This window comes from Ips typographus, linkage group LG3, assembly GCF_016097725.1.
Source record: "Ips typographus isolate SLU linkage group LG3, UJ_Ityp_2.0, whole genome shotgun sequence".
Classification (NCBI taxonomy): domain Eukaryota; kingdom Metazoa; phylum Arthropoda; class Insecta; order Coleoptera; family Curculionidae; genus Ips; species Ips typographus.
Window position 1 is genome coordinate 17923233 of NC_138424.1, and position 13864 is coordinate 17937096.

General features: G+C 39.2%; 1 protein-coding gene across 3 annotated transcripts in view; it reads right to left on the bottom strand.

The window, feature by feature from the left end:
• Positions 1 to 13864, bottom strand: part of pigs (GAS2-like protein pickled eggs) — a 148156-nt gene that overhangs the window by 17455 nt on the left and 116837 nt on the right. For all 3 annotated transcript variants that reach the window (XM_081974859.1, XM_081974858.1, XM_081974860.1), the window contains 2 exons: positions 9182 to 9289; positions 6303 to 6475 (listed from right to left, as the gene is read on the bottom strand). In XM_081974859.1, coding sequence (XP_081830985.1) covers positions 6303 to 6475; positions 9182 to 9289 — 281 coding nt within the window. The remainder of the gene's footprint in view (positions 1 to 6302; positions 6476 to 9181; positions 9290 to 13864) is intronic.

Genomic DNA, 13864 nt, shown 5'->3' on the forward strand with positions numbered 1-13864 from the left:
ATAGTGCATATTCAAACACTATTCATACCTATATTTGGATCATTACAGAGAGTATATGATGGTAATAAGTGTGATTTTAGTGTACTAATCTGGTCTAAATCTTACCGATCAAACAATCACTCTTCCAAAATTGTGACCCAATGGAATGTTATTGTTCTCAAAGTTAATTAATACATTTTTAATATCCGCAATAAATCATTGAATATTACAATCGGAATTATTGTCGTTTGACTCACATCTTGAATTAGCACAGTCTGAAATGTATGATAATGTTCATAACTGCTCAATTATTTTGGATATGAAATTAAAAACAATGAGTTTGTGGTTTTTCAGTTTTGATGATTTTGGTACCAATTTGTCTAATAATGAAAGAAAGAAGAAGAAACTACTAAGGTTAGTAACCAGAATCTTGTTTCAGATTTCAGATTTTTTTTTGAAACCTGATGAAATCATCCAAATTTGTTGTATCACTTCCTCCATGAAATAGATAGATACCCGAGTTATCAAAAAACCTCCTTTCTGTTGAAAACCCTTGAAAAGGGGCAAAGTTCTGCTATCAAATCCCTTCAATGCCGACCAATATGCATACCAAGCGGGCAAATCAACAGAACTAGCCTTGAACAACCTTGTTGGGAAAATAGAAAAGACCCTCGAGAGTAATGGAATAGCAGTTGGCATCTTTCTAGACATAGAAGGTGCCTTTAACAATGCACTCCCCTCACCTGCCCGCAATAAGAGATTTTTTCCTTTGCTGGGGTGTCTCTTGGTGGACGATCTGCTGGTCACCCTTGCTCTTTGGAACGTCGAGGTCCAGGCTTATGCCGACGATCTAGCCATACTCATTAGAGGGGACGACGATTATTCGCCCACCGTACAGAAGGTCCTCAATGTGACACAAAGCTGGTGCGAGAAGGTGTGCCTTAGGGTAAATCCGCTCAAAACAGTAATTATACCCTTTACCAGAAGGAGGAAGTTGGAATTTCTTAAACCGCCCTCCCTCTCTGGTAAGACAATACCATATGCGGCGCAGGTGAAATATCTGGGAGTCATTCTAGATAAAACACTCAGCTGGAACCCGCATGTGGACAGACTAGTCAGTAGAGCTGAAATGCTGCTTTGGAGATGCAAAAGAATCTGCGGGAAATCCTGGGGTCTAGGGCCCCAGCAGCTATACTGGCTTTACACCAGCACAATTATACCTGTGCTGACCTACGGGGCCATAGTCTGGTACGGCAAAAGCCGCCAGAGCACCGTAGCGAAGAAACCGTCTTCCATCCAAAGACAGGCATGCCTTTTAATCATGGGGGTGTTCAAGACAACGCCCACGTCCGCGTTAGAGTGCCTCCTTAACTTAACCCCCTTCACCTCCTGCTGAAGAGAGAGGCAAGGATGCCCTCCAAACGGCTCTTTCATATTACTCGTGTCCTGGGAGCAGGGAGCACAGCCACTTGCGGAAACTCTAAATCGCGAGTCCCTTGCTATGCCCTCCGATGTTCAGTTCACTCTCGATGGTACAGGGCCCTCGTACCATCGAGAGTGGACTGGGCAGAACGGGCTGATGACCTACTCCGAGCAGATATCTGCTGAGTCTCTCAAGTCCTCAAAAGGGACTGGAGCCGGGGCTTTCTGTGCCAAGGTGGGGGTCTGTCTGACTGAGGGACTGGGACAAACACCGACGGTCCAGGCTGAACTCTACGCCATCGAGATCTGCTCTAGGGAGATGATGAATAAAAATTATTCCCCTAGGCGGAAATCGATAAAAATCTTCACAGACAGTGAGGCCGCTGTTTGTGCCCTCTCCTCAGGTCGCTTTGTGTCAAAGGCCGTCCTGGGCTGTCAAGTCTTTAACACTCTTGGAAAATCGAAAAGCGTTACCCTGATGTGGATTCCGGGTAACTCCGACTTCACAGGGAATGCCAAAGCCGACAAACTGGCTAAGCTGGGTTCGGAGGCGGCCTACATCGGCCCAGAACCGGCAATCATCACGGAGTGGTGTTATCAGGAACACTCCGACCTATGGCTGAGAACTACAGGGTTGGCTGACTCCAAGGAGTTTCTTAGGGGGCCCTCTAAGAACAGGACCAACAACCTCCTGCAACAGCAGACCACACCTGAGGGCTGTGACGACCCTGTACACTGGTCACTGTCAGCTAAGGGCTCACATGCACCGGATAGGCCTGGCGGAAGACGCCGAATGCCGCTGGTGTATGGAAGATGGCGGGTCGATCGGGCAACTACTGTGCTGCTGTCCGGCTCTGGCCAACTCCAGGTCCTCCATATTGGAACGGGCGGATGTACGCCCAGGAGACCTGGACAACCTCTCATCCAGAGCAGTTATTCGCTTCTCAGAGAGTCGAGTATTCTGGATGAGATTTTTACCTTATGTGTAAGCCACAATAACCCTGCGGTCGCGGTGGAGAGCAGAATATGCCCACTCACGGTACATAACTTTCAACTATGATAGGAACTCTAAGAAAAGGGGGAGAACCTTGGAGAGAAACGAAAAAGGAGACCTTACAACTTCTCCTAGAGAAACACATTCGTGTCGGTCCAGACGTGTTAATCCAATGATGCTGTAGTCGGGACTAGAGATCTTATTCCTGTTTTTGAGGAAGATCTTCAGGACCAGCGTGGCAATGGAATATGTCCTAAATGATTGGCGGTCAGCGGTCTTTATACCGAAACCCGGTAAAAGGCCAAATCATTAAGAATTACCAGTATAACGTCCTTCCTCATGAAAACGCTAGAAATAATGATAGGCAGGTACCAAACAGAGGAAGTCCTCATCAGGACTCAGAAAAGGAAGGTGAATATAGAAAAGGAAGGTCGACAGGAAGCTGGTTCACCGACGACTCAAAGGATACCAATACGGGATTGTCCGGTACGGGAGTATACCAACAAGACCCCAACAAGGGGGCATGTTTTTTGCGCCCAGGAGACCTGGACAACCTCTCATCCAGAGCAGTTATTTGGTTCCTCAGGGAGTCGAGTATTCTGGATGAGCTTTTTAACTTACGTGTGAGCCACAATAATCCTGCGGTCGCGGTGGAGGGCAGAATATGCCCATTCACGGTACATAACTATCAACTATCAAAAAATACTTTACACAAAATTTAAGATAGTTAGGAAAATCTATTGTTTTATAGTATTAATAACTAAAAAATTGTGCATATCTTCCAAACCCTAGAAGTTGATATTTTAAGGTACTGATTTAAAAATTGTGTAATATTTTCTTATACTTTGCGATTATTATAATATTTTGGTCGGTGCTTTTTTTATTTTACTGCTGATCTTTCTCCAATTATTGCCAATTTTTTTGTGTCGATAAAAAAAAAATTCTCTAAAAAAGTCCTCTCTAATAAAAGATTATTAAATAAAATTTAATTTTGGCTCAACCCTACCAAAATACATTCATTCATTAATATCCTAGATATTTTCCTTTTGTACTGTAGCATTTTTTATATTAGACGTGAACCGAACCGAAAAGTGACCCAATAAAACAGAATTGTATGGTTTCAAGTGCATTGACTCTAATGTCGTAATTATTCGGGTGGCGATTTCTAATTTATTTAATTGCCTTTTTACGAAACAGGCGTAGGTTTTGAAGAAAAAGGAGCGCTCTGATGAATCATTAACGGCTTAAAAGTGGGAAAAACGTCGAGTCAGTGCTGTAGTCAGTTATAGGCACACACACACAAAAAATGGTTGATCGTTGTTATTGTTTTTCCTCCCGCACATTTTCTTGCTTAGAATAGTTATTTTTAATTAAATTTTGTTACAACAAAGTTGAAAGAAATTGAATAAACCCTTAGGGTAGAGTGGGGTAGTATCGGACATGGGGCACCTTCGGACATTTCAAGTTTACCGCTTAAAAATGACATTATATTAGTTCCATTTACCGCCAAAGTGTATAACGGCTTTTTAAAAACTGCGTGGGCTCACTTAGCTGTAGTTGCATATTGGGGCACATTCGGACAAGCAGCGTGGGGCAGCTTCGGACATTTTTTGATGTCCGAAACTGCCCCACATTCTGTGTCCGAATGTACCCCATGTGGTTTGCTTGGATGTGAACAAATATAAAATGCTTTTCTTTTTGTAGTTAGCTAGAATGGTAAGGATGGAAAAAAAGGAACCGTCCCGAAGTTCCCAAAGACGTATTAAGAAATGCAGTACGAAATGTTCTCCATCGAACAATGTCTGTGAGAATGGCAGCAAGTACATTTAATATTCCTAAATCCACTCTACAGACAGAATATCAAAAATGAGAAAAAATGGACAGAATGAAGTCAACAATTCCGATTCCGGAAACGAAAGTGAATCCGATGTAACTGTAAATATATCCGTTCATGCTACGCGACAGGTATTTTCTCCGAGAGAAGAAGCCGAGTTAGAGGAATATATGAAAAAATCGTCCAAAATGTTTTACGGTTTGACCTACAGAGCGGCCCGTTCACTAGCGTATGAATATGCAGGTAAATTAGGAAAAGTGTATCCAAAAACATGGGAATGGCATGGAATGGATGCGAGCGTTTATGAAACGACACCCAAGGCTTTCCTATCGTAAGGCAGAAAATACGAGTATTGCGAGAGCATCCGCATTCAATAGGACTAAAGTCGACCTCTTTTTCAAAAATTATGGAGACGTTCAAAGAAAATACAGTTTTACTTCACGTCAAATTTAAAACATTGACGAAACCGGCGTAACCACCATTGTGCAAGCTCCAAGAGTTATCGCAGAAACCGGAACAAAAGGAGTTGGCCAATGTGTTTCCGCTGAACGAGGCGTGCTAGATACAAATGTGTGGCATTTGTTCAGCTTCTGGTAACACTATTCCGCCAGTCTATGTGTTTCCGAGAGTCCGTATGAAAGATGCGTTTTTGTATGGTGCTGTTCCTGGAGCGGTAGGATTTGCAGAAAAATCGGGATGTATGTCGTCCAAGATATTTGTTAAGGTGTTGGAGCACACATCCTGGAAAACCGATTTCTATCTATGATATAGCAAAGTTAACTGCAGATCTATATTTGCAAAGTTTTTCTCCAAAAAACATTGTGAAAATCCCCGAAACCATGCCAGCATGCGACACTTCCGTTCAGGATGCTCTTACTTTAATACAACCTCAGCAGCCTTCAGAAACACCTAGCACCTCACATGTTTCTAGAGCAAATCTGACTGATACCGATGAAGTAACGACGATGATAAAAATATTATTAATTGATATTATTGACAGCGCTACTACGCCTAAGATCAAAGTAATTTCCGTAGTCTCCATAAAACCTTATCCAAAGGCTTTACCCAGAAAAGCAAGTTCTACTGGGAAGGTCTAGAATTTATACTAGTACACCTGAAAAAAATAGGTTAGAAGAATTGGAACAGGAAAGGAAATTGAAGCAACGTACTAAAACCAACACCAAAAGAAAAGTTCTGCAAGATGAAACCATATCAGCCGAGACATCAGCAAAAAAGAAGAAACCTAAAGCAAAAGTTGTAGAGAAAAAACTAAAAAAACTTGTCAGAAAAGGTGACGAAACTTCATTCAACATCATCTGATTCTGATCTGGATTTGCCGAAAAATCTGACCAACAAAAAACGGCTTTCATCAGATTGTGATATGGACATAGATTCAGATCAAGATGAACGCACCAGAAACGGGGTTGATCAACTTTTAGATAGTGAAACACTTACATGTGGCGGTTACGTGCTTGTAAAGTTTTGCACAAAGAAAAGAACATTACACTATATTGGGAAAATTCAACAACTATGTGAAAATAATGAATATTTTCTTACATACTTAAGAAAATATAAAAATGGATTTCATTTTCCCCAACAAGAAGACACTTCCACAGTATCAAGAGAGGACATAGTTTCAAAATTGCCAATGCCTATGAATGCAGCAGGAACATCTAGGGTTGCGGCAGTTCTACAATTCCCTATCAATTTTTTTGGATTTAATATTCAATGAGTTTTCTTTAGTATGTTGTACAAATTATTTTGTAATATAATGTTTATGCTCTTTGGTACTGTATTTATTGGACTTGTCCGCATGTGCCCCATATATGTACGGAACTAACCCACATGGTGTCCGGATCTGCCCCATATTGGGGTAGATCCGGACAAAAACGTCATTAAAGTAAACTTTAAATATTTTTAAAACTACTTTGTATTTTGCAACAAAACATAGCAAGGATATTAAAAATATAATACAGTATATCATGTCATTTTAAAAATAAACTTTAATTTGACCTATATGTAAGAAAAGGCGGTCGGAAAAAACCTGTCCAAAGGTGCCCCACTCTACCCTACCTATCGTAGAAAACTTGCGCTCCATGTAGATCAGGGGCTCTTCCAGGTATCAAACGAGCTCCCTGCGTGGGGCGATGCTGTCCCCTGCATCTGCAAGGGTCGTGTTTGTCCAAATAGTGGGCCAGTGTGTCCCATCCTCCACCGACTCGTACCATGACGTGTTTGCGCAGAATCTAAACAAATAATTCAACATAATTTTTGTTGTGTGAAATGAACTTTTAAAAATAGGAAATATACAGAGAGTGTATTAATACAGTTAAGTGGCTTGGCATTTTTAAGAAATACTTTGCGGAGATTGACTTGATGTCAAGTATCTTTAAATAACTTGATATTTAACAGAAAATAACAGTGAAATTAGTCATCTTTGTAGGTATCCAATTTATATTCCACTCTACAATAACCTAACCTACTTATATAGAGATATTTCTCTTCGGACATGTCAGAGATCGAAAATTATCAGAAGAAAATGTTAAGAGAATTTTAGGAAAATTTAAGAGAAAGATGAAGAAAAAGGTAATAAATGCACATTTTGATGAAGCAACAATTCAGGCAATGGTATGGAAATGATGTTTCTGTGAGGAACCATTTTTTAAGTATTTACAGCTCTATGGAGCCAAATTTGACAGTTCTAACGTTAAGGTACACTTTAATACTTTTCTTTCTTGTCACGTGACAGCTATCGTAACTGTCAAAACCCGCTTACCAGTGTCCTAATACTATCAAATTACAAATAGTTGTTTATTTGAGTGATTACAATAGAAGTTGTGTTTCAAGCTCTATGGAACCAAATTTGACAGTTCTGACGTTCAGGTACACTTGACTACTTTTCTTTCTTGTGACGTGACAGCTGTCGTAACTGTCAAAACCCGCTTACCAGTGTCCTAATACTATCAAATTACAAATAGATGTTTATTTGAGTGATTAGACTTGAAGTTATGTTTCCAGCTCCATGGAACCAAATTTGACAGTTCTGACGTTAAGGTACACTTTAATACTTTTCTTTCTTGTCACGTGACAGCTGTCGTAACTGTCAAAACCCGCTTACCAGTGTCCTAATACTATCAAATTACAAATAGTTGTTTATTTGAGTGATTAGACTTGAAGTTGGGTTTAAAGCTCCATGGAACCAAATTTGACAGTTCTGACGTTCAGGTACACTTGACTACTTTTCTTTCTTGTCACGTGACAGTTGTCGTAACTGTCAAAACCCGTTTACCAGTGTCCTAAAACTATAGAATTACAAATAGTTGTTTATTTGAGTGATTACAATAGAAGTTGTGTTTCAAGCTCCATGGAACCAAATTTGACAGTTCTGACGTTCAGGTACACTTGACTACTTTTCTTTCTTGTCATGAGACAGCTGTCGTAACTGTCAAAACCCGTTTACCAGTGTCCTAAAACTATCAAATTACAAATATTTGTTTATTTGAGTGATTAGACTTGAAATTGTGTTTCAAGCTCCATGGAACCAAATTTGACAGTTCTGACGTTAAGGTACACTTTCAAACTTTTCTTTCATGATCCTAATCAACTCTTTAACTCAGGACCGTAAGCTTGCAGTACCGTTTTTGCTTCCAGTATACAGGGTGGGCATGAAGAGAATGGTGATTGACTGTTTTTGGTCACCCTGTACGCAATTTTTCAGATATAATTTTTTGCTCAACACGACTGGAAAAAGGAACTCAAGGGGGTTAATTTGAGTGGTCCAGCATCCCTGAACTCCCAAAAATAACTGAGTTACAGGGTGTCCAAAATTCAAACCACATTTTTAAATAATTTGAAAATGTGTTGCATCAAACCAGTTCTTGCAAAATAACTCGAAAACGCTGAAAGTTACCAAAAATTTGAAAGGGAGCAAAAAGGTTCGCAAAGAATTGCTAGACTTATCCCTGGAACTTTCACAGTCCGTCAGTGTCGCTACTATACAGGGGGTGCATCAAAACTGTAGTGATTTATGACTTTTGACAGAAAAATGGTATCTTTCAAGCAAATTTTAATTTACTCATAAATTCACTTGTAAAATTGGTCATACTGAATTTTGATTGGTCTTCTAAAGTCACATGACAATTGCAACCAGTTTATATTTTCTACTTTCCCTATATTTAACATTATACCTTTCATTGACTAGTAAACATAAGTGCGATGATCAAATAGTCGTGACATGATATGCATTCCATCAAGTTTAACATGAAATCAAGTCAAGTCAAACCATAAATCACTACAAAGTCAAATTAAGGTTTTTTTTATCAAAGTAGGATGTCCTCCCTGTAACTACATAGTTATAGGGTGGATTTCCTATTTTTTATGGCATTTATTGATCCTTCCAACATGTTCTAAGTAGGAAATAGAATGATTCATAGGTTTCCTGATTCACTGAAGAAAAGTTTCAACTAAATTATGCTTAGGTACTTTTCATAAATCGTATGTTTAAATATTATTTGCAGTTGATCAATACCATCGTCAAAAAGTGCAACTAATCCAACGTATTGCAGAAATCTACCAATTATTCCCTCTGATTTCTTGATAAGATGGTATATCAGCAAAGATCAATTGCACGAAACGAATGACTTATCAAGTTTGTATACGCTCGTACAATACTAATATTGTCGGTTTACTTGCTAGATTGAAAATTTATTCAATTTCCCATACAAACCACAAAATTCCGGTACAATAGAACATTGTAAAGCTCGTGCTGAGCACGTATCGCATAAACAATGCGGTTCCGAGATGTCGGAACCAAATAAAATGCCCGTACGCGAAGGTACCGTTACGTATGTAAAATGTACATTTTAGGTAATGATTAGAATATTTCTTTATAAAAATTCAAATCGCCCACGGTCTTAAAAGAGAAACGATGTCAAAAGTGTATGGGTACTTACCCGTACGAAAATCAGGACCTTTGTGTCGCCGATGCGGTACTTTCCTTCCGAAACCCGGATCATGGGAAATTGAGTCGGGCAGGTGCATAAAGCCACCAGATCACGTACCTGAAAAAGAAAATTGACTCATTTACTTTTGGTTACGTTATTTCAAAACATATCAAAGTACATACAGTGTATTAAGTTGATGATGGTGAGTAAAAAACGAAACGTCGAATATCAAAAATGATAATGCCTCGTTGTAGAGAAGGAAGTGGCAATGCAAAAGTACCTTTTGTTTTTAGTTATTTTATTAAATAAATTAGTAAAAAAATAATTTTCAAAATTTTTCTGAATTCTCCCTAGTGAGTACTAAGAATTTAGAATTTTTTCCAATTCCAAATTAAACTTCCTTGTATCTCCTCAATCATCAGGCTCGTAAAACCGCCACCCTGTATAAAGTATTATAACCTTCTTTAAAATATGTTTGGCATTTAAAATCAATCACTCAATCTCTCTTCCAAATTTCTGGACAATTAGCCAGTTCAATCAAAACAACTTTTGCTCTTCTTTTCTGACATTAATAGAATTAAAATCCTTCTTTAAAATATGTATGCCTTTGAAACTGTTTAGTCTGAACAATACGACAAACTGAATATATAGGGTGTCTCTAAAATATGCTACCACATCCTGAATTATAAAATACCCTGTAAAAAATAATATAGGGGTGTAAGGGGTAGCGTTAACATCAGTACATCAATGCTACCCAAATGCCAACCTACGCCATACGTAACAGAGATACAGCAGGACTAAATCCCTGTATAAAGTGGAGGAAGGCAACGGGATAACACCTTTACTACTCATCCCAAAAGAATCATAAAAAACACATGAAATCCTATGATGAATGCATTTAACCCAAAATTGTCCGGAGTTATAAATCGTTCCCCAATCGGATCTCCGGGGAGAACTGTGTTAAATGAACTCAGGAGAGACTAAGTCTACGAGGCGAAATAAGGGTTGGTACTTGGAATGACTTAGAAAACTGGCCAACCAACTAGAGAAAATGAAGAGACTGAAGATGGAGATTCTGGGTGTCGCGGAAACGTGGTGGCCTCAGGCTGGAGTATGTCACGTTTCTGGAGGGGTCATGTACTATTTAGGAAATAATGACAGAAATCATAGAAAGGCAGTAGGAATAGTCCTGACTGGAAAGTTATCCAGATCTGTAATAAATGCTCTCCTTTTCTCATACAGAATCATATTACTTAAACTATACGCCAAACCAGTCAACATCAATGTCATCCAAGTGTATGCACCCACAACAGAGTCAACAGAAGATGAGATCGAGACGTTAAGTACTCAATCAAGTTAAAAATCATGAGATAAACATGATTATGGGTGATTACCACGCCAAAGTGGGAGAAGGAAGATTTGAAGCATTCGTGGGACCTTATGGCCTAGGAAGAAAACATGAAAATAACAAACACATGGTACCAGCTGTCACCTGGATGCTTATATACGTGGAAGGCTCCAGGAGATGGCCCAGACAACATATTCCGCAATCAGATCGATTACATACTCATTAACAAACGTTATGGGACATCAATAAAGAGAGTATGCACCTCAGACCATGTCCTCTCGATGGCAGTAATCAAAAACAATCAAAACCCATGTAACACAGCGAAAGATAGATTACGAAAGACTTAAAGATAAAGAAACAAAAACATAGTTACCAAAAATCTTGAGGAGAAAATACTGACAATCATAGATCCACAGACGGTAGAGGAGGCTAACATGGGTGACGTATGGGAAGAAATGAAAGCTGCCATGACCAATGTTACGGAGGCAGAATTGGGACATAAACGAAAAGCACAAAAACACGATTGGATGACAGATGAGATAGTGGCGCTGTTTGAGGAACGAAGACGGTACAAGAACAAAGGGAATGGTGATAACTACAAAACTTCCAGAAAGTCATTAGAACGAAGATAAGAACCGCTAAGAATGAGTGGCTGAAACAACAGTGTGAAGAACTAGAACAACTACAAAGAATACACGATGACTTCAACCTATACAGAAAGATAAAAGAGACGGCAGGAGTATATAGAAAGAGTTCATCATCTAATGTAGAAAACGATCAGGGAGAATTAGCGCAGGTTGATCAACAGCGTAAAATCATATGGGAAAACTATATTAGCAACCTTTTTGCCGATGAAAGACCTGATGTTGAAAATGTAGACGACAAAGACCTCTCGGGAGTTTCCATCACAAAAGAGAAAATTATAAGAGCGATCAATACATCCAAAGATAGAAAGGCGATTGGGCCAGACCGCATACCTGTAGAGTTGCTCAAACTATTGGACGACAAAAGTATCACAGTTCTTCAGACAATATTTCATCGAATTTATAACACAGGAGAATATAGCGCCAAATGGTTAACATCAAATTTTGTCCCCTTGCCGAAAAAGAACAATGCAACAAGATGAGTCACACACTGAAGATATTCCTTAAGATTATCCACTACAGAATATCAATAAAGTGCCACGGACCCGCACAATTTGGATTCAGAAGAGGTTTAGGCACGAGAGAAGCATTAGTTGCGACTCAAGTACTGATTCAGAACTGCAACGATCAGAGAAAGGACATGATGCTGTGTTTCAACGATTATGAAAAGGCGTTCGATAGAGTCCAACATCATAAACTGATCCAAATCCTATAATAGACTGGACATAGACCAAAAAGACATCCGCTGCATTCAAAGCCTATACTGGAACCAAATGGCTGAAGTCAGAGTTGGTAACGATCTCACAGAAGCAAGACCAATTTATAGAGGGGTCAGACATGGGTGTGTTCTCTCCCCACTTCTCTTCAATTTATATTCTGAAGCCATCTTTCAGGAAGAACCTAGAGGAACGCAACGTGGGCGTTAAGGTGAATGGAGTATGGGTCAACAATATTCGTTATGCGGACGACACAGTTCTAATTGCAGATAGCATGGAGGATTTGCGGGATATGCTTGGGACTGTCGGGGAATGCAGAAAGAACAGGGGCCTCAATATCAACACCAAGAAGACTAAATTCATGATAATTACTCGAAAGCCACAAGAATTTCAAAACTCAAGCCTAACATATGAGAATCAACCAATAGAGTGAGTAAATAAAATTAAACATTTAGGAACGTGGCTGTGTGAAAACTGGGAATCAGACACAGAAATCTGATGACGGCTTGAAAATGAAATTCAAAACAGTGCTCACCAATACAGATTGCGATCTTAGCTTGGGAATTAGATTTGTCAAATGCTATGTCTGGACAGTGTTGCTTTATGGCATGGAGGGATGGATACTGAAGATGAGCACTATGAACAAGCTGGAAGCATTCGAGATGTGGGTCTATAGGCGTGTACTGAGGATTCCATGGACTGTAAGAAGAACCGACGATGAAGTCTTGAGAATAATCAATAAAGACCACGATGGACACGCAGCAGAAGAAGAAGGAAAAAACAATATTTAATTCACTACTCTTCTAATAGCTTTTTATGATATGAGTGTGTTTGGATATATACACATAAAAACACTTTTAACACGAGTATCATACAATATTTTTGTATACTACTCATACTGACAGACCAGTTTCAATGTTGGAAGGCTGTCATCCATGTTAATATCAACTTCAGATTGATGAGGCTGGAAGAAAGGCCAGGACAATAGTACAAAATAGCATATAATTGTTTGTTTGCGTTAAAACGCTTTTCTAAAGCACTAGTGCCTTAAAAATCTATTTTTTATAATTCGGTAACGTGTTAAAAGTTGAATTTTTAATCCGTTAGTAGAAAAAATAACTTGAATTAAGTATTTCCAGCTTTATTAACAGCCAGTAGACAACAAAGTCTCTCGCGGACGTTTACGATTCAATGCAGAGGTTTAGCACCGTTTCAACGCATACAAACAGGATTTACTCCATTACCTAAAGTGATTCCCACTTTTCTATTTAAAGTTGTTGAAAAGACCTCAAGAGAAGAAAGCCTCGAGCTAATTAAAGTCACGCGTTTGTTTCTCGAAATCAGTTTCGCCAAGATATCGGCGCCTGAGGTTGTTTCCTTTGTTTCGTTTGTCCGACGCGAGAATTTCTCGTCGAAACAATTAGCGATCGCTTTGTTATACTTTCTAGGATCGTGGCAGTTCAGATCAATTACGGCCAATTAAATGTAATTCGATTAAACCCGATATTTATAATCCAATTATCCCGATAATCGGTTGTACACGATGAGCGACCGCTGCATTAAAACAATAAAGCTCGGCCAACAATCCCGAAAGCTTCTGGTCTATGCAACGTCGAGGTCTTTTTGATGGATGATCTTGATCGTTGATACAAACAGGATCCACTTAAACAGACAACTCATCGACGCAATCCATTAATACTGTTTGACATTAGCCAGTAAATTCTCATCAATTATCGACCCTGACGTAATATGGAAATTAATTGGCAGGTCTAGCTTTAGGTCAAAATTATTAGTGATGACCATGACGCCGAAAAAAATTCGCTAACATTGATCTAGTTCGAAACAATATTTCCGGTGATTGCCAAAAGATTTCACTTTTCCTTTAGCTTCTCAGAGGACACTCAATGCTAATACTCCATAGCCAATTTACTTCCTCGCTCATTAATCATGAAAATTTGTAGTATTTTAAGTGATCGTTCATTTT